At 30.9% G+C, this 20,420-nt stretch overlaps 2 protein-coding genes across 6 annotated transcripts; one reads left to right on the top strand and one right to left on the bottom strand.

Annotated features, from left to right (window-relative positions):
* Positions 1 to 783: 783 nt before the first annotated feature.
* Positions 784 to 20,383, bottom strand: LOC141453702 (uncharacterized). 4 transcript variants are annotated; one of them, XM_074127220.1, is made up of 7 exons: positions 19,985 to 20,352; positions 10,755 to 10,996; positions 3,360 to 3,620; positions 3,152 to 3,277; positions 2,776 to 3,017; positions 2,534 to 2,707; positions 784 to 1,360 (listed from the first exon to the last, which is right to left on the bottom strand). In XM_074127220.1, exons 2-7 carry the CDS (start codon positions 10,827 to 10,829, stop codon positions 952 to 954), a joined length of 1,287 nt encoding a protein of 428 aa, XP_073983321.1. In that variant the 5' UTR covers positions 10,830 to 10,996; positions 19,985 to 20,352; the 3' UTR covers positions 784 to 951. The 4 variants fall into 4 exon arrangements, with proteins under 4 accessions (XP_073983321.1, XP_073983322.1, XP_073983323.1 ...); XM_074127221.1 differs by lacking the exon at positions 10,755 to 10,996; XM_074127222.1 differs by lacking the exons at positions 10,755 to 10,996; positions 19,985 to 20,352 and adding an exon at positions 6,793 to 6,934.
* Positions 15,066 to 19,964, top strand: LOC141453699 (uncharacterized). 2 transcript variants are annotated; one of them, XR_012458129.1, is made up of 3 exons: positions 15,066 to 15,111; positions 15,183 to 16,432; positions 16,884 to 19,964. XR_012458129.1 is itself a non-coding variant. In XM_074127214.1 (3 exons), exons 2-3 carry the CDS (start codon positions 16,934 to 16,936, stop codon positions 19,013 to 19,015), a joined length of 1,374 nt encoding a protein of 457 aa, XP_073983315.1. In that variant the 5' UTR covers positions 15,066 to 15,111; positions 15,183 to 16,933; the 3' UTR covers positions 19,016 to 19,964. The 2 variants fall into 2 exon arrangements, 1 of the variants encoding a protein (XP_073983315.1); XM_074127214.1 differs by having other exon boundaries at positions 15,183 to 17,795; positions 18,504 to 19,964.
* Positions 20,384 to 20,420: the final 37 nt, after the last annotated feature.

Genomic DNA, 20,420 nt, shown 5'->3' with positions numbered 1-20,420 from the left:
TGTAATATCGCTCAAAAAACTATTTTCATTGAACTATTATTTCATTTTGAATTGTATTCCATTTTTAATAATTTGTTCTTTGAAAATTATCAGAACGAATGCGACTACATTATTCCAATTAGTCTAGATTTTCTAAGACGTATAGATTTTCTATCAGCTCTTACAGCTTATAAGCTTAAAACAGCAACTTATCATTGCATAACTTACTAATATTTTATTACCCTTTTGAATGTATAATACACTTCTCCAACTTTCTCTAGGATTTCGCTTTGAATTGAAAGATTTATTCTATAAACGGGAGAATGGTATGTGGTTTGGGGCTCCTAATTAATGATTGATTCGTAAGCTGTGAATTCTAGGATATTATGTGTAGATGTTTTGAAAATGAGTTATAAATACTAAAATTTTAGCCACTAAAGTGTGTATGCTCTTTTAGTGGTTGCCCCTAATTACAAATAAGACACAGTTTATGAATTCTATTTGTCCCAGAAGTTGTGCTAAGAGATCTCAACGCTCAATCAGTCGGGAACGATTTTCTATTCTTCTAAAGGTCTATTTTGCCTTCATAAAACAAAAGAATGACAGTGGTTTAAGATCGATAGATCACTTCAATACACAGATCCAAGTATAATGATTTTTTAACAAATGTTTCTTAGAATACCCAAATGTCTTTAGTATTAATCTTCGCAGCGATTTTTTATAGTTGCTTTACAATTTTATCAGAAAGTACCTACTAGTCTTAAGTTGAATCAGAAATATTGGCTATACACCAAATAACATATATCCAGCTTATCAATCATTTATTAATGTTGGATAAAAAAATTAATATACGTATTATTACCTTTCAATAAACATTTTAAACTGTTAAAAATAGAAAAATAAATAACTGCAGAAGTGGAAATGCTACAAATTATATTTTAATCCACAATTTTATTATAAAATTTGAAGAAGTTAAAAAATTTCTTCGTTGTACCATCTTTTAAGCTCTGATTGCACTGAATTTTTAAACATTTCAGTATTAAATATTTTTGGATTAAACGCATCCATACCGCAGCATCCTTCGTTCAGCCCTTCCAAGGTGAAAGCTTTTTCCACTTCGGTACTTGTTATTGGCAGATAAATTAGATTAACTGCCATCGCATAGTACTGCAATCGTTTTACTTCGGCCAAAATGTGATCCAATGTTGGTGCCTTTCCTTCTATACCGTATAAAGATAATGTAGACGCTAATGATTTCTGATACTGTGATATTAATTCATTCAAATGCGACCTACGGACCTCTGGTTGTACACTTACATACAAGAAGTAAATTATATCAAATATGTAAGAATTGATGTGTGGGCACTGAAAGTCCAAAAATCTGAAACAAATATACATTAAAAAGAAATACATAAATGGTAAATTTTTCATTTATTTATTTGTCAAATAAATTTATTTTCAGCAACAGATAAAAATGTAAATTAAAAAGTACGATAAAGAAAAGTACATTAAAATCTGTTAATGAAAATATGTTATTCAGCCCGTAAGATGGCCTAGTTTCAAGGTCGAAAGCTTGGCAAAAAATAGATAAAGAATTATGACTGAAATTGGCTATTATTTTTCTCCGTTTTCGATTATTGAATAAATTAGTCACGAAAAAAGATGAACATGTTTTAATTACTATATGCGAATACGTTAATTTACTTTTAACGTTAAATTTTCATTTTTTGCTTTTTTATCTCCATTATTATTTTTGTACTCATGAAAAAAAGAAAGATATAAATCATTTATTAGTGCCGTTCAATTATGAAATAAAGACAACTAGTGATGTAGAATACTGTAAAGAGTGTTTCTGGTAATCTGGGAGTTTTTATTAAAAACCCAAGCAAAATACGAATCAATTTCTGTAGTGAACCCTTATTCAACTCCTTAACAAATTATCCAGACTCTAACTTATGTATTTTATAAAACTCTAAATTTTAAATTTTTTTCAATTCTACTGAGATTATCCAAATTCTTCTGCACCCCAGTTCTCTCCTAAAAATTACTAAAACGAATAATTTCTCTAAACATTTACTCAACTAGTTATTGATTTGTATGAATAGAATGAATATAGAAAATGGTAGGAGGCAGTTTTAAAATCTCAGGAAAGTGAAAAGCGATACTTCTGTCCAGGAATCTTCTCCAATCGCAGCATTTTACTTTTTTTCAGCGTCACATTTAACTCTTTGCTGAATATTTAAGATACTAAATCTTTTTTGCTTTTATGATTATTGGTAACATCACTACTTGGGTGGTATTTAAAGCAAATGTAGAAAAGCGCTCGAGACATGTTCATTTTTTTAAAACAATTATATCGAAAGAATTGCATTTTAAATAAATAATTGTATTAAAATAAATACAAATTTTGTAAATAAAGAAAACGTTTTTTACTTTCTCTTGTTTTTCACTAAATAAATGTATTTCTTTTTTCTCAAAAATCTACAATGAAATAATTAGGAAAGAAATCAACAAAAAAATCCTGGTTTTATCAAGAAAATTTGATCACACTCACTTGACAGAAACAGGAATATTTTCATCATAGGGACAATATTTAAACATCATGTTGCAAGTCCAACAATCGCCATGGCAAACTGTGACAAAACTGTTTTTCTTTTCAGTTACAAAAAATCTCAATTTTTCAACGATAACTGGAACCTGCTTTGAAAGTCTTTCACCAATTTCTGTCCTGAAATATCAGACACCTCGTATAAATAGACTGTTCATATAGGGATTTCCGTCTAAATTTCTACTTACCATTCTGTGGGCCAACCACTAAGTATTACATTGCATAATTGTTGTAATGAACCAGCAATGAAATTTTGGATTACAGGTGAATCTACTTCTAAATAATAAGGTCTTAGATCACCTTCGTTTACTAATCCTTTATTAATTAAAACATATCCCATTGCATGAAATCTGCCTAAACTATGTAGAACAAGCTGTGCATGAAGTTTATCTAGCAACCCAGTTCTATCTGCCACTCTATAGTTTTCACGCTAAAATGTAAGTAATCATTAACATGAATTTTGATTCGTGTTAGATTCAAACACATCAAGAAATTAGACGTTCTACTCTCTGAATATCTGGGCGCTACTATTTTCTTTGCACAAATCCTGGATCGCTTTAATACCTTTAAATCTTCAAAAACAATTAAATTGTACGGTTGATATCCAATTAAGGTGCACCATAGTTTGTCATTATGATCCTGATATTCATCCATTAACTGTTCATAGTTAGTCAATATTTTACTAAACATCTGAAAGTCATTTATTATTCTTTTGTTAAAAATATGAAAATAATTAATTTCCTAGACAAATACTATCATAAACAGTACAAACCAAAATTTCTGCTTTAAAAAGTGAGAAATCATCAATTAGTTTAGACTTTTCTTTAACTTCATGCGATTTCTTCACAATTACTGTTAACGTAGATTTACGACCAGAACGGAGAATAACTTTGAGCGTTGCCCTCTGTATGATGCTGGAATAATTAGTTCCTTCGGGTACGGCAGATTGCAGGTCAACACTTAGCACTCTATGGACTTCTTTGTCTCGGAAACTGTTTTTCAATATGCTCTCAAACCAAACAGTTTCCTCATCCTAGAAAAAATTATTAGGTAAAAATCTTATTTCTATCTTAAATTTTAGCTTATTCAAAGACGTTTTAAAAGATATACTATTTTCATGGACAGAATTGTCTCTGAAATGCCCTAAAAATGTACTGGAAACACAAACCAGACGTTGACGCTCCTTAAACTAAACAATATGTATTAAAAAAAACTAAATAAATAACAAAATGTGACAAAGTAAAAGCTAAGTTCATTTAAGTGAAAAAGTTCCAATTATCCCTATCCGAAATTCTCCAAAAAATCTAAATTTACTTTCTCTTTTTACAATTAAAGAGGACCTTGTTAACGTGTTAATTTTTGATATTGAGATTTGTTAAAACATATCGTTTTGAGATCTCCTGACTCCAAAAATTTATTAAAAAACAAAAAAATTGTGAGAATATATTTTAAAAACTAAAAAAAAAAGAAAGCTGAAACTTTATAATCCGATTGGTCTCTACAGTAAACACCACGGTATTTAGGAATTAAAATCCGACTTCCATAAATTGAGTTTAAAAAAATTCTCTTAGAAGTACAGTTGCGGGAGAGAAGTGTTCCAATATTTTGTTTTTGCTTTTTTTTTTAAATAATTATCAAAATTTTACATGCAGTGAAATTCAATTTTATGAACATGTATTATGTAGATCTTCAGAAAAGAAGAGAAATTCGTTTGATGGCACTTCACAATTGTTACAATTACAGTTGAAAGTTCTTTATTCCTAGTATGAAGTACATTATTGAAGTAACTTTTGAGAAATAATAAAAGTCATTGACAGTAAAAGTAAAGAGGTAAAGTGAATATATGATTGAAGTTTTATCAAAGTTAACAATCTAGAGCGATCATTCACAGTTCTTAAGGTCCAAACTCACAAATTGTCTTCACTCCCCCTAATATTAATCATAATTAATTTGTACCAACATTATAATTTTGCACTGAAATGTATCTAATACAAGTATGTCTACTCCTCCTAAGATCTGTCTAAAAATGTTTTTTAAACATATTTATGATAAAAGTGACAGTTAAGATCTATGGGTACTCGTATGTAATACAATGTTTTTTGTTATTTTAAGTGGCTGTGTATTGTTTTACAATATTAATCTTAGATGCGTTTGTTTAATTAGTGGAACACATATTAATAATTATGATTAATTATCGCTTTAAATGTGGTTAGAAAATTATTATTGGAAAACTTTGTTTATATAATTATATATGAGCCTCCCAGAAAACTTAGCCCAAACTTTGGAAAAAGTGACCAAAGTCCTTCAATGTTCAGACTCCGGTCTCAATGCAATTATTTGGGAATAAAATGAGCTAAATCTTCTTTTAGTATCTCCTCATTCCCAAATATCTTATACCTCGCCTTCAGGAAACGAAGAAATTGTACCAAATAATGGTTTCTTCACCTTGTTTACATGATATAGTTCTCTCTTGCGATGGCAAACAGGTGATAAGCCACAGTTAGATGTCAAGTCATTATCGCAACCACAACCCTTAAAATTCCTCTTTTCTAGTATCATAAGTTAGTAACTTTTAGTGTCTTTTAAGCTGAATTTTTTTTCAAGCGGGACTTGACATCTAATTGCCAAATCAGGTGATTTAGACGCTTATTTATTGTTTACACCAGATGGCTTCAAGAGAAGAATATTAGTTAAAGGAGGTAATTGCTCCTAATGATAGCTTTCCTGTCTTAACATATCTATGCATCCAGTATAAATACATTACCTAACAAATAAGAACGTCCTTGAAGAGTGATTCAGACAATTCAGATATTGATACGAGCTAGTAATAGTAACGTAGTAGAAATAATTTGGCTTGCTTCAAAAATGAATGTTTGGACTATAACGATTGTTTAAAATACAACTTTTTTACAAAGTTTTTACGTTAAACGGAAAAATCTGATAGATGTACCTAATATTCAACTAATTTGGATAATTATTTCGACAGCTTAGTTTTAAATTTTGGATGACATTAACTGCTGTTCTTCCAGGTACAGGAGTCGTTCGTACTGTAAGTCGAGCTTCATGAAACATGGCATACATTGCCAGATGCCTAGATGCTTTGAGCCACAAGCTAAGAAATTTACCAAATCCTGCAGCTTTGGTAAGTTTAATGAAAACTGCAATACTTGAGCGGTGACCAGACGACCAATACTCACAACCAGAGATCTCGTAGTATACTTATTTATGACAAAATTGCACTTACCGCAGCATACCAATAGAGTCTGCTGACTTAGGAAATACAACAATTATAACTAACACTTTTTGATTTATTTGGATTCGTTATAATGGCCATTTGGTCTGGTAGACGCTTTTGACTCTTCCACTGATACAGATCTCAACCAGGTCCCACGATGATTCAGAGATTCTCCTAAGTAATAGCCTTTCCAAAAAACATTACCATCATCCTACCATGAGCTTTTGGCATTTCACAATGCAATTTAATATTTCTGGTAAATGCATGATTTAAACTACTTCACCATATTTAAAGGATCACATACCGCTGACTTTTGCATTCAAAGTGGTCAGAAAAAGCATCTCTAAGACAAATACGTCAATTAGTTTTCATTATGCTATTTTATATGTTTATATGGCTTCATACATTTCAGACATACTTTCTTGTACGGAAACTATGTCAGTAATAGACTCCTTAGACTTGAGGGAACTGGATAAAAGAGAGTCAAGGCGCAGTGATCTACTGAGACTTATTTTGCGCCTCGACAAATGGATTTTCCATTTTCTTGTGCTTGTATTGAATTTAAAATAACGTAATTATATTATAATTCACTCTTAGTTACCCACAAAAGGTTTTCCATATCTGATATTTCAAGCTTTGGTTTCATAAACTGGTGTTATTAAGAATAAATTTCCCATGATTTTTACCTAGTTTCTATGTAGAATTTAAATTAATTTTGCAAACTTGATGAAAAATTAAAAAAATTAATTTACCGAAAATATGTCCGAGATTTATACATTTAAGATTATACTCATTCTTATTAATAAAAACGCTTCAAAATGTAAATGTATTTTATTGAAAACATTTCACTTTAACAGTCAAAATTGATTTGAGTTACTATTGTTTTTTGATTCTTGTTACTTAAGGATCTTATAAAAATTTAATGTAAATATAGATACTATTTAAAGAGGCAGACGATAATGTTGCTTACCATTCTGGTGAACGACAGCGAACACACTAGTCTAACGTCACACTAACTCACATTGAAATATTCATAAGTTTAAAGAAAGACCTTGAATCTTTATCTTCTTTTTTGATACACATAACAGATATGGTCAAGTATCCAAATTTAGAATTATTTCAAATAACTTAGGTCTACATTTAAGAATATTTCCTTCGGATATCTATTGCAATTTTAATTTTTTGTTTTATATATTTTATTGGAATTTAAAAAGAAATCAACCCATGCCTTTATTATTTATTTTATTTTTTCAGAAGGCCTAACAATTCAACTACCAACAGGTAACATATTTTATACTTTTCCCAATACACTTTCATCTGAACTATTGTTACAACTATGTAATTGTTCGGATCACCTCCCTGCTGTAAGTCATTGAACACACACAGCTACCCGGTTATAGTTTTTTGAAAGAGATTTATTGGTTAATTAAGATTTTAATTTTCGAATTATTATTATTATTTTGTCTTTGACTGGAAGGCGGAACAAGACTATCTGGGAAAACAGACTATTGTGAAATTGATTTCAGAGAGAATTAATGGTTGTTATTAATTAAAAAAGATTTTTGGTGTTGAAAAGTATCTAATTTTTATTATTTAAAGATTATTTAGAAGTTAAAACACATACTCATTCTCTCTGTAAGTCCTTTTGTGAATTAAAGAAGCTTATTGTAAACTTTAGGATGCATACAATTAAATGTTAATTATTCTGAACTTATTTCCTCTCTTCTGATGTTTTCCTTACATAATGATGTCTCCAAAACAGCATCTTAATCGAATGCGAAATGAGACTTCAGTATATTTCAATTATTTAATTTATTTTAACATCTACTTGAATTCCACTTTTTTCTATAAGTTTGCTTTTTGCATTATCTATCCTTAAGCGGACTCCGAAATTTATTTTATCTTATTTATTCCTTCATTTTCCTGCTAACATCCAGGTCTTATGTTATATCTTTGCTCTACCCGCTTATCTTCGAGCTCCACTCCCCAATCATACCTCTACACCACCCAAAATATAACTTAGCATTTTCTCCATAGCTACAAATCGTCGTGTTAGTCCTTTTGCAACGTTGGTACTGTTCGTTGGTATTAAAACGAGAGGTTCTTTTCCCTTCCCCCTAAAAAAAGTCACCTCAATTTTTCCGCTATATTTGGCATTTGGACAGTACAAAACATCTTATACCTCCCCACAGGAATTGAAGAGGTGTGATGACACATGGTCTAACGCGCCCTATTTTCAAACTGTGTTCAGGTGACGTTGGTTGGTTTCCCTTCCTATGTTATGCAGGTGTCCAGTCTCAGAAGCATGACTATTCATCACTACCAGAACCCTTAAATGCTTATTTCCTAGGTTCGCATTATATTCCTATTCACTGTTAACAAATCCAGTTTTCAAGATATATGCACAATACTGTAAATTTTCAAGAAATAAGAAGAAAACGATTAGATCAGATAACAAAATAAATTCTAGAATTGATTAATTTTAAAATAATCCTTTATTAAACCAGTTTCTAAGTTCTGGTTGTACAGCTGATTTGTACAAATCAGTATTAAATACATCTTCTTTCAGAGAATCCATCCATTTATTTTCGTCATTTAAATATTCTATTTTGAAGTCTCCTGCCTGTTGAGCGGCTCCTATTGGTGAAAGAACCAAACTGCAAGTAAGACCATAATATTCAGCACGTTCAGCTTCTGACTGTACATTCTTCAGCGATGGCGTACGATCTTCAAAGCCGTAATTGGCTAATGCAGTTTGCAGAGATTTCTGATAAACGGAAAGAAGCTGGTCAAAATTTGACCGACGCACTTCAGGTTGCACACTAACAAATAGAAAGTACAGCACATCGAATATGTATACATTGATATGTGTTGTTTGGAAATCAAGAAATCTGCAAAAGAAAGTTTATTAAAAATATTCACATAACCCGAATAATAAATCAACAGTATACTGTTGCCTAGTAGTAACCTAATATTGTTTGCCTCACTTTAATGAAATTGGGTAATTTTCTTCGAAAGGGCTGTATTTAAACATCATATTACAGGTCCAACAATCGCCATGGCACATTGTAATGAAATCGTTTTCTTGGGGTTGAAATAATCTTTTGTGCTTTTCGATAACAACTTCATGTTCTTTGCTGAGTCGCTTTCCAATTTCTTTCCTTGAATATTATTGAATAAATTAGACAACCACTAATAAGATTATTACAGCGTAAAACTTCAATTATAAGTTATCGTACGATAAAAATCAGTCTCCTCAAGAAAGTTACTTTAAAAATAACCATAAATTAGCTATATTTTTAATAAATGAAATGGAATTTTCAAATATTTTAAAAAATTTGAACTTAACCACGTATGATTTGTTGACTGTTCTGGATTTTAATAGGCAAAATGCTGTAATATATGGGTAACTGGTAAATGAATTCTGAAGTGAGAACGATTATACAACTTCCTAATTGCAATTTGGAATTTCTAATACCACACTGTTTTCCTCTAAAAGTATAAAATGAATCTGAAAGTCTAGTACCATCGCAAAGTACTTGTGACAACAACTTTAACATTCCATTTTTACAACCGATGCTCGCCCAACAACCGTATTGTTTGAGACTCTAGGCGATTCAATTCCGGACACTCAAAAGATCTTAAAAGGTAACTGGTTAGCACTTGTTCTCTATATTATAAACATAGTACAATATTACACTCCTTATTTGGACAAGAACCGAACCAGTTGCAAGAAAACTCTCTACAAGAGCAGTCTGTGGTCCTTTAAGTTGACGCTTGGCTACCCTTGTAAACTGCTTAGTTAACTACAACAAAACAAGACTAACATCGACTACATATTCAAACTCATCAGGACTTTTATACGTTCTACTTTTAAAACAAGAAACTGATGCGAGTAAAATAAAGTTTTACTAACCATTCAGGTGTCCAGTACTTTTCTATTACTTTCGACAACGTAATTAAACCACATTTATATAATCTATCCATTACAATAAAACTTATATCACAGTAAAATGGAGGTAAATCTTCTTTGCTTAACAGCCCTTTTTGTATAAGTATGTATCCAAGAGCATGTAAACGACCCAAACTGTGTAAAACCAGTTTTGAATGGTTCAGATCTAATCTTTTCTTTCTATCAGCTATTACGTAGTTTGTTAACTGCGAAAAATAAAGCAATTATTTTAGTCGACTTTACAAAGAACGGGGCAAATAAAGTTGGTTAATCACCTTTAAATCTTCGAGGACTATAAGATCGTAATTTTGATAACCAATAAGATTGCACCATAATTTCTCATTGTAGTCTTCATATTCATTCATTAATGTTTCGAATTTTCGCAATATTTCATTGTAAACCTAAACAATATCAACAATCATTAAATAAGTCAGCACAGCAAAATGATCCTTAAGTTTCGACGGTATTCTAAAAAATTAAAGAACTAGAAAATCTCTTTACCCACCTTTTATGGATATCTCGGAAGTAAACTTGTAGTGCTTTATGTAGTCATAGAAAGTAACTAATTTAATGTACACTACAGATAAAAAACTGAACGTTCTGAGTCACATTGTAACGAGGACTTTATAAGCGGTAGGCATGCTTGATCTGGACTCCCACGCAGAGGTCCCGGGTTCGAATCCAACCCTTAGATTTTCTCTTCCTAGGAGCTTCTTACAGCACACTGTCCGATGATGGACAGTGTTGTCTGTAACGAGAGAACACTGTCCGGAGGCCGGCAGTGCACTGGAAAAAGCTCCGGGCGCTAATGACCTCAGCTATTGATGCGCAAAAAAAAAAAAAAAAAAATGCTTGGTCTATGATTCGAATTTAAGGGTAACATGGGAGTATTTGTAAGTTAAGTAGTGGCCAAAAATTGAATCTAATAACTTTCAGAAACTACACCATTCTAGATTTATATTATATATAAATTTGTATACCTTGATTTCACTTTTAAATATTGGGATTGCTGATAGCGTTTCCAACTTTTCTTTGTCTTCATGTGCTTTCTTCATTATAACAGACAGCTTAGACTCTTGACCATTGTGCAGAATTACTGTTAGCTTGGCACGATTAATTATACTTGCGTAATTAACACCTTCGGGAACAGCTTGCTTTAGGTTAAACTCAAGAATCCTTGCCACCGAATTATTAACAAACTTTCCAGCCACACTCGCTCTTCCTAAAAACAAAGTAAATAAATACCTAACAAATAAATTTTGTCGAAGCGTTGGCAAATGACAGAGTGTTTTTGTTTTTTGTTCTGTACCGATTCCTCGCTAATTGAATTCTTAATATAAGTTTTTACGGTCATTAAAAGCTAATACAAATTCATATTTGTTTTCAATAATTAACAATACGCGAGAGTGTAGAGAAATCTTATGTAATATAAATCTATCTTGTATTTAAAGCATTCAATCCTGGATGTTAAGGCGCGTGCCGTCATTTCTTTGCGGTAAGGTTTGACGGTTTTCCCTCAGATCTGTAAATGTAGAAGATATGAAGGGTTGAAAATTTTTTGGGTCAAGAAATTCTGTAAAATTATGGCTGTTTTATATCTCCCACTGTGAACCACGTATTCGTATGAAATTTTGTTTTCTTGTACACTTTGTTTTTCTCAATTAAAAACTATAGTTATTTTGTGCACAGATCTATAAATGTAGAAGATATGAAGGGTTGAAAATTTTTTGGGTCATGAAATTTGTAAAATTATGGCCGTCCTATATCTCCCACTGTGAACCACGTATTAGTATGAAATTTTTTTCTCTTATACACTTTGTTTTTCTCAATTACAAACTACAGTTATTTTGTTCACAGATCTATAAATGTAGAAGATATGAAGAATTGAAAATTTTTTGGGTCATGAAATTCTGTAAAATTACGGCCGTTCTATATCTCCCACTGTGAACCACGTATTGGTATGGAATTTTATTCTCTTATACACTTTGTTTTTCTCAATTACAAACTACAGTTATTTTGTGCACAGATCTATAAATGTATAAGATATGAATGGTTGAAAATTTTTTGGCTCATGAAATTCTGTAAAATTATGGCCGTTCTATATCTCCCACTGTGAACCACGTATTCGTATAAAATTTTGTTCTCTTGTACACTTTGTTTTTCTCAATTAAAAACTATAGTTATTTTGTGCACAGATCTATAAATGTAGAAGATATGAAGGGTTGAAAATTTTTTGGGTCATGAAATTTGTAAAATTATGGCCGTCCTATATCTCCCACTGTGAACCACGAATTGGTATGGAATTTTATTCTCTAATACACTTTGTTTTTCTCAATTAAAAACTATAGTTATTTTGTGCACAGATCTATAAATGTAGAAGATATGAAGGGTTAAAAATTTTTTGGGTCATGAAATTCTGTTAAATTATGGCCGTTCTATATCTCCCACTGTTAACCACGTATTGGTATGGAATTTTTTTCTCATATACACTTTGTTTTTCTCAATTACAAACTACAGTTATTTTGTGCACAGATCTATAAATGTAGAAGATATGAAGGGCTGAAAATTTTTTGGGTCATGAAATTCTGTAAAATTATGGTTGTTTTATATCTCCCACTGTGAACCACGTATTCGTATGAAATTTTGTTCTCTTGTACACTTTGTTTTTCTCAATTAAAAACTATAGTTATTTTGTTCACAGATCTATAAATGTAGAAGATATGAAGGGTTGAAAATTTTTTGGGTCATGAAATTCTGTTAAATTATGGCCGTTCTATATCTCCCACTGTTAACCACGTATTGGTATGGAATTTTTTTCTCTTATACACTTTGTTTTTCTCAATTAAAAACTATAGTTATTTTGTGCACAGATCTATAAATGTATATGATATGAATGGCTGAAAATTTTTTGGGTCATGAAATTCTGTAAAATTATGGCTGTTTTATATCTCCCACTGTGAACCACGAATTGGTATGGAATTTTGTTCTCTTATACACTTTGTTTTTCTCAATTAAAAACTATAGTTATTTTGTGCACTGATCTATAAATGTATAAGATATAAAGGGTTGAAAATTTTTTGGGTCATGAAATTCTGTAAAATTATAGCTGTTCTTTATCTCCCACTGTGAACCACGTATTGGTATGGAATTATTATCTCTTATACACTTTGTTTTTCTCAATTAAAAACTATAGTTATTTTGTGCACAGATCTATAAATGTAGAAGATTTAAATGGTTGAAAATTTTTTGGGTCATGAAATTCAGTAAAATTATGGCCGTTCTATATCTCCCACTGTGAACCACGAATTGGTATGGAATTTTTATCTCTTATACACTTTGTTTTTCTCAATTAAAAACTATAGTTATTTTGTGCACAGATGTATAAATGTATAAGATATAAAGGGTTGAAAATTTTTTGGGTCATGAAGTTCTGTTAAATTATGGCCGTTCTATATCTCCCACTGTGAACCACGTATTGGTATGGAATTTTTTTCTCTTATACACTTTGTTTTTCTCAATTACAAACTACAGTTATTTTGTGCACAGATCTATAAATGTAGAAGATATGAAGGGCTGAAAATTTTTTGGGTCATGAAATTCTGTAAAATTATGGTTGTTTTATATCTCCCACTGTGAACCACGTATTCGTATGAAATTTTGTTCTCTTGTACACTTTGTTTTTCTCAATTAAAAACTATAGTTTTTTTGTTCACAGATCTATAAATGTAGAAGATATGAAGGGTTGAAAATTTTTTGGGTCATGAAATTCTGTAAAATTATGGCTGTTTTATATCTCCCACTGTGAACCACGTATTGGTATGGAATTTTTTTCTCTTATTCACTTTGTTTTTCTCAATTAAAAACTACAGATATTTTGTTCACAGATCTATAAATGTATAAGATATGAAGGGCTGAAAATTTTTTGGGTCATGAAATTCTGTAAAATTATGGCTGTTTTATATCTCCCACTGTGAACCACGTATTGGTATGGAATTTTTTTCTCTTATACACTTTGTTTTTTTCAATTACAAACTACAGTTATTTTGTTCACAGATCTATAAATGTAGAAGATATGAAGGGTTGAAAATTTTTTGGGTCATGAAATTCTTTAAAATTATGGCTGTTTTATATCTCCCACTGTGAACCACGTATTGGTATGGAATTTTTTTCTCTTATACACTTTGTTTTTCTCAATTAAAAACTATAGTTATTTTGTGCACAGATCTATAAATGTATATGATATGAAGGGCTGAAAATTTTTTGGGTCACGATATTCTGTAAAATTATGGCTGTTTTATATCTCCCACTGTGAACCACGTATTGGTATGTAATTTTTTTCTCTTATTCACTTTGTTTTTCTCAATTAAAAACTATAGATATTTTGTTCACAGATCTATAAATGTATATGATATGAAGGGCTGAAAATTTTTTGGGTCATGAAATTCTGTAAAATTATGGCAATTTTATATCTCCCTCTGTGAACCACGTATTGGTATGGAATTTTTTTCTCTTATACACTTTGTTTTTCTCAATTAAAAACTATAGTTATTTTGTGCACAGATCTATAAATGTAGAAGATATAAAGGGTTGAAAATTTTTTGGGTCATGAAATTCTGTAAAATTATGGCTGTTTTATATCTCCCACTGTGAACCACGTATTGGTATGGAATTTTTTTCTCTTATACACTTTGTTTTTCTCAATTACAAACTATAGTTATTTTGTGCACAGATCTATAAATGTAGAAGATATAAAGGGTTGAAAATTTTTTGGGTCATGAAATTCTGTAAAATTATGGCTGTTTTATATCTCCCACTGTGAACCACGTATTGGTATGGAATTTTTTTCTCTTATACACTTTGTTTTTCTCAATTACAAACCACAGTTATTTTGTGCACAGATATATAAACGTAGAAGATATAAAGGGTTGAAAATTTTTTGGGTCATGAAATTCTGTAAAATTATGGCTGTTTTATATCTCCCACTGTGAACCACGTATTGGTATGGAATTTTTTTCTCTTATACACTTTGTTTTTCTCAATTACAAACCACAGTTATTTTGTGCACAGATCTATAAATGTAGAAGATATGATGGGCTGAAAATTTTTTGGGTCATGAAATTCAGTAAAATTATGGTGGTTTTATATCTCCCACTGTGAACCACGTATTCGTATGAAATTTTGTTCTCTTGTACACTTTGTTTTTCTCAATTAAAAACTATAGTTATTTTGTTCACAGATCTATAAATGTAGAAGATATGAAGGGTTGAATATTTTTTGGGTTATGAAATTCTGTAAAATTATGGCTGTTTTATATCTCCCACTGTGAACCACGTATTGGTATGGAATTTTTTTTTTCTCTTATACACTTTGTTTTTCTCAATTAAAAACTATAGTTATTTTGTTCACAGATCTATAAATGTATAAGATATGAAGGGCTAACTATTTTTTGGGTCATGTAAAATTATGGCTGTTTTATATCTCCCACTGTGGCGGAGTTTGCACTCAGCGTTCATGAGAGAAGGTTGTGTTTCAGTGTGCTCTGATTATTTTACATTTAATCTGGTTAAAAGTTATGGTTTTTTATCATTCTTTTTTTCAAATTATAGCTTAAAGTGTGAACTGTTTAATTGAATTAAAATTAGGTTGTTTAATTTACTATTTGAGCTATAATTAGTTAATTAATAACTGAATGTATTAGATTTGGATTGATTTGTTTTGTTTCAAAAATAAGCGAAGTATAGCGATTGAAAGTGGTGGGGATTAGAGTGATAGTTCACTGGCCACGCCCATCGTCACTACTGCCGGTAATGTATTACTGGGATCATCTCTAACGTAATTCAGGCAATGAGTAATGAAATAAAAATTACAGAAATAAAAGAAGGTACTCCTAGTTCAGATAGATTTACTAAGAGAAGGAGAAGTTACTCCTCACCTGAGGAAATTATGGGTAAAAAGGGTCAAGGAGAATCAAGTGATAGAGATGATATTCTATTGAGTAAAATAAATAATATGCTAGATGCTAAGCTCGCAATGTTTCCAACGAAAGAACATTTTATAGCATTTGAAAACAAATTAGACCTTATAATAACGGAAAATGAAAATTTGAAGAAAGAAGTTTTATGCCTCAAGGAGGAAAATAGAAATATTAAGAAAAGCATAGAAGCGATTTTGAGAAAGTCGAAAGCTAAGAATTTAATAATTGGAGGTCTGTCAGGTTTCAAAGAAGGTGATAATTTGGTATCTATAGTTAAGGAATTTTTTGAGAGAGTGCTTGGGATCAGTGAATTGTCGTTAGATAGAGTATTTTCTATTGGGCAGGGTCAAATGTTGTTAGTGGAATTTTTGAAATTGGCAGAAGTGCAGTTGGTCCTAAGTAATACTAGGAAACTTAGGGGTACTGGCATCTGGATTAACAGAGACATGACGCTTCAGGACAGGCAAAAAAGAAGAAAGTTGCGGAAGTTAAACAAAAAATATTAACTAAGGATAAGGAAGCTAGAGTTTCACTCAGAAGTAATTATTTGCTTTATAACAACCGGAAGTACTTTTGGGATGAGGAGGGCCTTGCAGCGAAGGAAGAGGATTTCAAATTTCTAGAGCATTTTTTGGAGAAGAGAAGATAGGCTATGAGTTCAATGAAGTACAAGTACGATGTGAGGTAGGTGCGAATGAATGTGTAAATTATGGTGATAGTTGCTCTATTTTAAGTTATAATGTTGCTGGAATAAGTAACAAAAAAGATTTTTCTTTTTTTGATTTTGTTAAAAATTTTGATATTTTTTTTCTTTTTGAGACATTTGTAGAGGATAAAGATTTTGTTTTGTGGGAAAAGTATTTCAGTGGATTTAATTTGTATTGGATAGGAGCAACAAGGGAAAGTGTGTTTGGAAGGGCGAAGGCGGGCTCTTTGTACGGTATAAAATCTAGTAAATTAATTACAAATATATTCAGATTTGTCGATATACAAGGGATTACTTTAGTTCAAGGTAAAATTACTCAAGCATTTTTTTATATCCTGCCGGCCTATATAAATTGTAATAATTGGACAAATGAATTTAATGTTGTAGATAATTTATTAAATAATTCATCTTTTAAATTTATTGTAATAGGTGACTTAAACGTGAGAATAGGTAATCTGCAGTCTATACCAGCTGAATACATGGAAGGTAGATGTAATGTGAATGTACACAGGAATTCAAAAGATTTAATTGTAAATAATAGAGGTAAAATGTTTTTAGAAACTTGTGATAATTGTAATTTAATTGTATTGAATGGTAGAACTGCGGGAGATGAAGGGCAGTATACATATATTTCAGGACGGGGGTGTTCTGTTTGCGATTTGTGCGTTTTGGCGTTTGATTTATTGCATATTGTTAAAGATTTTAGAGTAATTCCAGAAGTGTTTTCCGATCACATGCCAATTAACCTGATTATAAAGTTAGACCCTTTCGATAAACAAGATAAACTCTTACCACTTCTTCCAAAATTACCATGGACAGAATTAGATCGTATTAATTTTAAGAATAAATTAGAAAAAAGTGTAAATTTAATAAAAGAGGTTCCAAACAATGTACAGGGAGCTGTTAATATGTTTGTGGATATGATAGTCCAATGTTCTAGTTTAGGTAAACGAATACGTAGTACAGGTGTTCGAAGTTCAACAAATTTCAAGCAAAAATGGCATGATAATGATTGTAAACAGGCGAGAAATAAAACTTTTAAACTTTTAAATCTTTTTCGTAAAACGGGATTGAAACTGGGCAGAAGTACGTATAGTGAATGTAATAGTCAATATAGACAGTTGGGTGCATCAAAAAAGAAAGAATTTTACTTATCATTAAAAAATAAATTTAAGGAAGTTAATGATACTAAAAATTTGTGGTCTCTAATAAAGAATTTTAAAAGTAGTAATTTTGTTAGTAGTGCTGTTATTAGTTGTGAGGATTGGGTGCGTCATTTTAACAACTTATTGAATCCGTGTTTGTCTGTAGATCCCATTCAGTTTGCACCACCACTTATAGGTGAGTTATCTATTGATAAAAAGTTTAATTACACTGAATTGTTGTATGTACTAGGTAAAGCTAAGGACGGTAAGGCACCTGGATTCGATCGCATACCGGTTGAATTTTTTAAAAATAGTTCAGATAATTTTCTTCTGAAATTGCTCGACCTGTTTAACTATATTTTCGAAACAGCGGAAGTTCCTCCTAGTTTTTCGAAATCTATAATTTTTCCTTTACATAAAAAAGGAGATTTGAATAATGTTGGAAATTATAGAGGAATTTCATTTTCAGATAGTATTTCAAAATTATTTAGCGGTCTTTTGTTGAAGCGTTTGGAGACATTTGTTGATGAGAAAGAAATATTAATAGAATATCAGTCTGGCTTTCGTAAGGGTTATTCTACTATCGATAATATTTTTAATCTTGTGAATACAATTAAATTAAAAACATACCGTAATAGAGGGAAATATTTTTGTTTTTTTGTGGATTATAAAGCAGCATTTGATTCGCCAATTAGGAATCATCTTTATTATAAACTTTATTCTTTAGGCGTCTCCACAAAATTCATTCGGGTTCTTGAAGAGCTATATAATAATACAGAGGCAAGTGTTTGGACGCCAAGTGGTGTTACTGAGAGTTTTGTTACGAGAATGGGATTAAAACAAGGATGTGTGCTCTCACCTCTTTTATTTTCAATTTTTTTAAATGATATTTATGATGTTTTAGAGGGAGGTGTGCGAGTTGCAGGGGTAAATATCCGTTGCCTTTTGTATGCGGATGATATTGTCGTGATGGCGGATCATCCATCCATATTGCAGTCTATGATAAACAGAATGAGCGCCTACTGTGATCAATGGAACCTGAATTTGAATTTAGAGAAATCCAAGGTTATTGTATTCAAGAACGGTGGAAGACAGGCAAAAAATGAGCGTTGGTCTTTTAAGGGGGTAAAAATTGAAAATGTTCGAATTTATAAATATTTAGGCATGTATATGACCCCAAAATTATCCTTTAGCCACCATTTTCGGGAAAAATTGTCAGTAGCTAAATTTGCCTTGAATGTAAGTTATGGCCGTTTACTGAAAAGTTATGATGTCCCATTTTCCACTAAACATGAGGTATTTCGAGCGGTCGCCAGAGCGATTATATGCTACGGCGCACAAATTTGGGGTTTCCAGCGATACGATTCGGTAGAGAGGTTATACTTTCTTTGTAAAAAAAATATTTTTTCTTCCTAAAAATACACCCCACTACATCATTTATTTAAAAACAGGAGCTGAGCCTATGTTTTTGTTTACCTTGAAAATGTTTTTAAAGTATATTAAAAGCGTTCTGTCACTGCCGTCCAAAGGCTGCCTAAATTGCTTGTGAAAAAAATCGTCAAGAAGAAAATCTATTGGTATGATGCTTGCTCTTCTCTTTTTGCTAAATTTAATTTTGACTTTGACAAATATATTACTGGGAAAGATGGGGTCGATTCGTTGAATGGATTGTTTGAGAAAATAAATCCAGAGTTTAAAGAAGAATGTCTAAAAAAAGCTTTCTATTCAACCTTTCACTCTCTGTACAAAGAACTTAAATTATGTTTGGATAAGCATTATATATCTGATGACAATAATTTTTATCTAATGAGTAATATTTTTAAAGCAAGAGGGCAGCTTCTTAAATTAAATTACAACATAACGCGTACAGAGGCACAGCATTACTGTTCCATGTGTAATTTGGGGGCTGTGGAGAATGTTTATCACTTTATAGCGGTTTGCCCAATTATGAGGGAATTTAGAGTCAGGTGTTTTGGTAAAGTAGAATTAAGCATGGCAGAACTAATAGATCAATTAAATGGAAAAGATTGGCTATTGTTAAATAAATTTATCCGTTCAGCTGGTAATTATAGAAAAATGTTAATCCAACAATTCAATTACTAATTGGGTATGTGTATGTAAAAAAGAGTATTTTTATTTTATTTCTCTTTCTTCACTATTTTTGTACAAACAGAATTTATAATTTGTATTAATTTTACATTTTATTTGTTATAATGTATTTTGTGAAATCCAATAGATTGTATGACTTATAATTAGTGCAACTCTGCAGATGGACGATGTCCATGCACTTTGTCTGTTTAAGGTTTATTTTTTTCATTATGTAAATTTTATAATTTAAAGATTAATAAACAATTTATTATTATTATTATTATTAAATTAACTTACCTCTTTCCCGCTACTAGTTTGTGCTTCCATCCTTGATAAAATAAAAGTACGAGATATGACTTCTGTTTTCAATTCGTAAAAAACTATATGTGAAATTGAAGAATAAAATTTCAAAAGTCAATATTGAGTTATAATATCAGTAGATAAAGTTATTTTTAATTCCGATAAAAAACTGTTATTTCATTGCAACATTTAACACTTAAAATACAGCCTTGATTGCAAATAACATTCTGTCATTACGTCTGAGGTCCCCACTCAAATTTCTTTGTTACTGTTTTTATCAATCTACGCATTGCTGGTCTAAAATATATAAGTATTTCATTAGATTTAGTACGCAAATGATTTGTATAATATAAAATGATCTTATGTAATATGGAAATAATTTTAATAAGTGAGAAAAAATTCAATTCCTACTTTACCTAATTTTTACATGAGC

This window comes from Rhodnius prolixus, unplaced genomic scaffold, assembly GCF_049639745.1.
Source record: "Rhodnius prolixus isolate KJV_2025 unplaced genomic scaffold, Rpr scaffold_3, whole genome shotgun sequence".
Taxonomy (NCBI): domain Eukaryota; kingdom Metazoa; phylum Arthropoda; class Insecta; order Hemiptera; family Reduviidae; genus Rhodnius; species Rhodnius prolixus.
The sequence above is the reverse complement of the archived record's forward strand: the minus strand, read 5'-3'. Positions and strand labels throughout refer to the sequence as shown.

What these genes read in the sequence shown, in the direction of transcription:
- LOC141453702 (XM_074127220.1), bottom strand. Translation starts at nt 10,829, where the DNA reads ATGAAGAAAGCACATGAAGACAAAGAAAAGTTGGAAACGCTATCAGCA. An exon ending in TATTTAAAAGTGAAATCAAG is followed by an intron (nt 3,621 to 10,754) that starts GTATACAAATTT and finishes AATTTTTTCTAG; the next exon opens with GATGAGGAAACTGTTTGGTT. An exon ending in TTTTTAAAGCAGAAATTTTG is followed by an intron (nt 3,278 to 3,359) that starts GTTTGTACTGTT and finishes AATGACTTTCAG; the next exon opens with ATGTTTAGTAAAATATTGAC.
- LOC141453699 (XM_074127214.1), top strand. Translation starts at nt 16,934, where the DNA reads ATGGAAGGTAGATGTAATGTGAATGTACACAGGAATTCAAAAGATTTA. An exon ending in GTTTGCACCACCACTTATAG is followed by an intron (nt 17,796 to 18,503) that starts GTGAGTTATCTA and finishes ATGATGTTTTAG; the next exon opens with AGGGAGGTGTGCGAGTTGCA.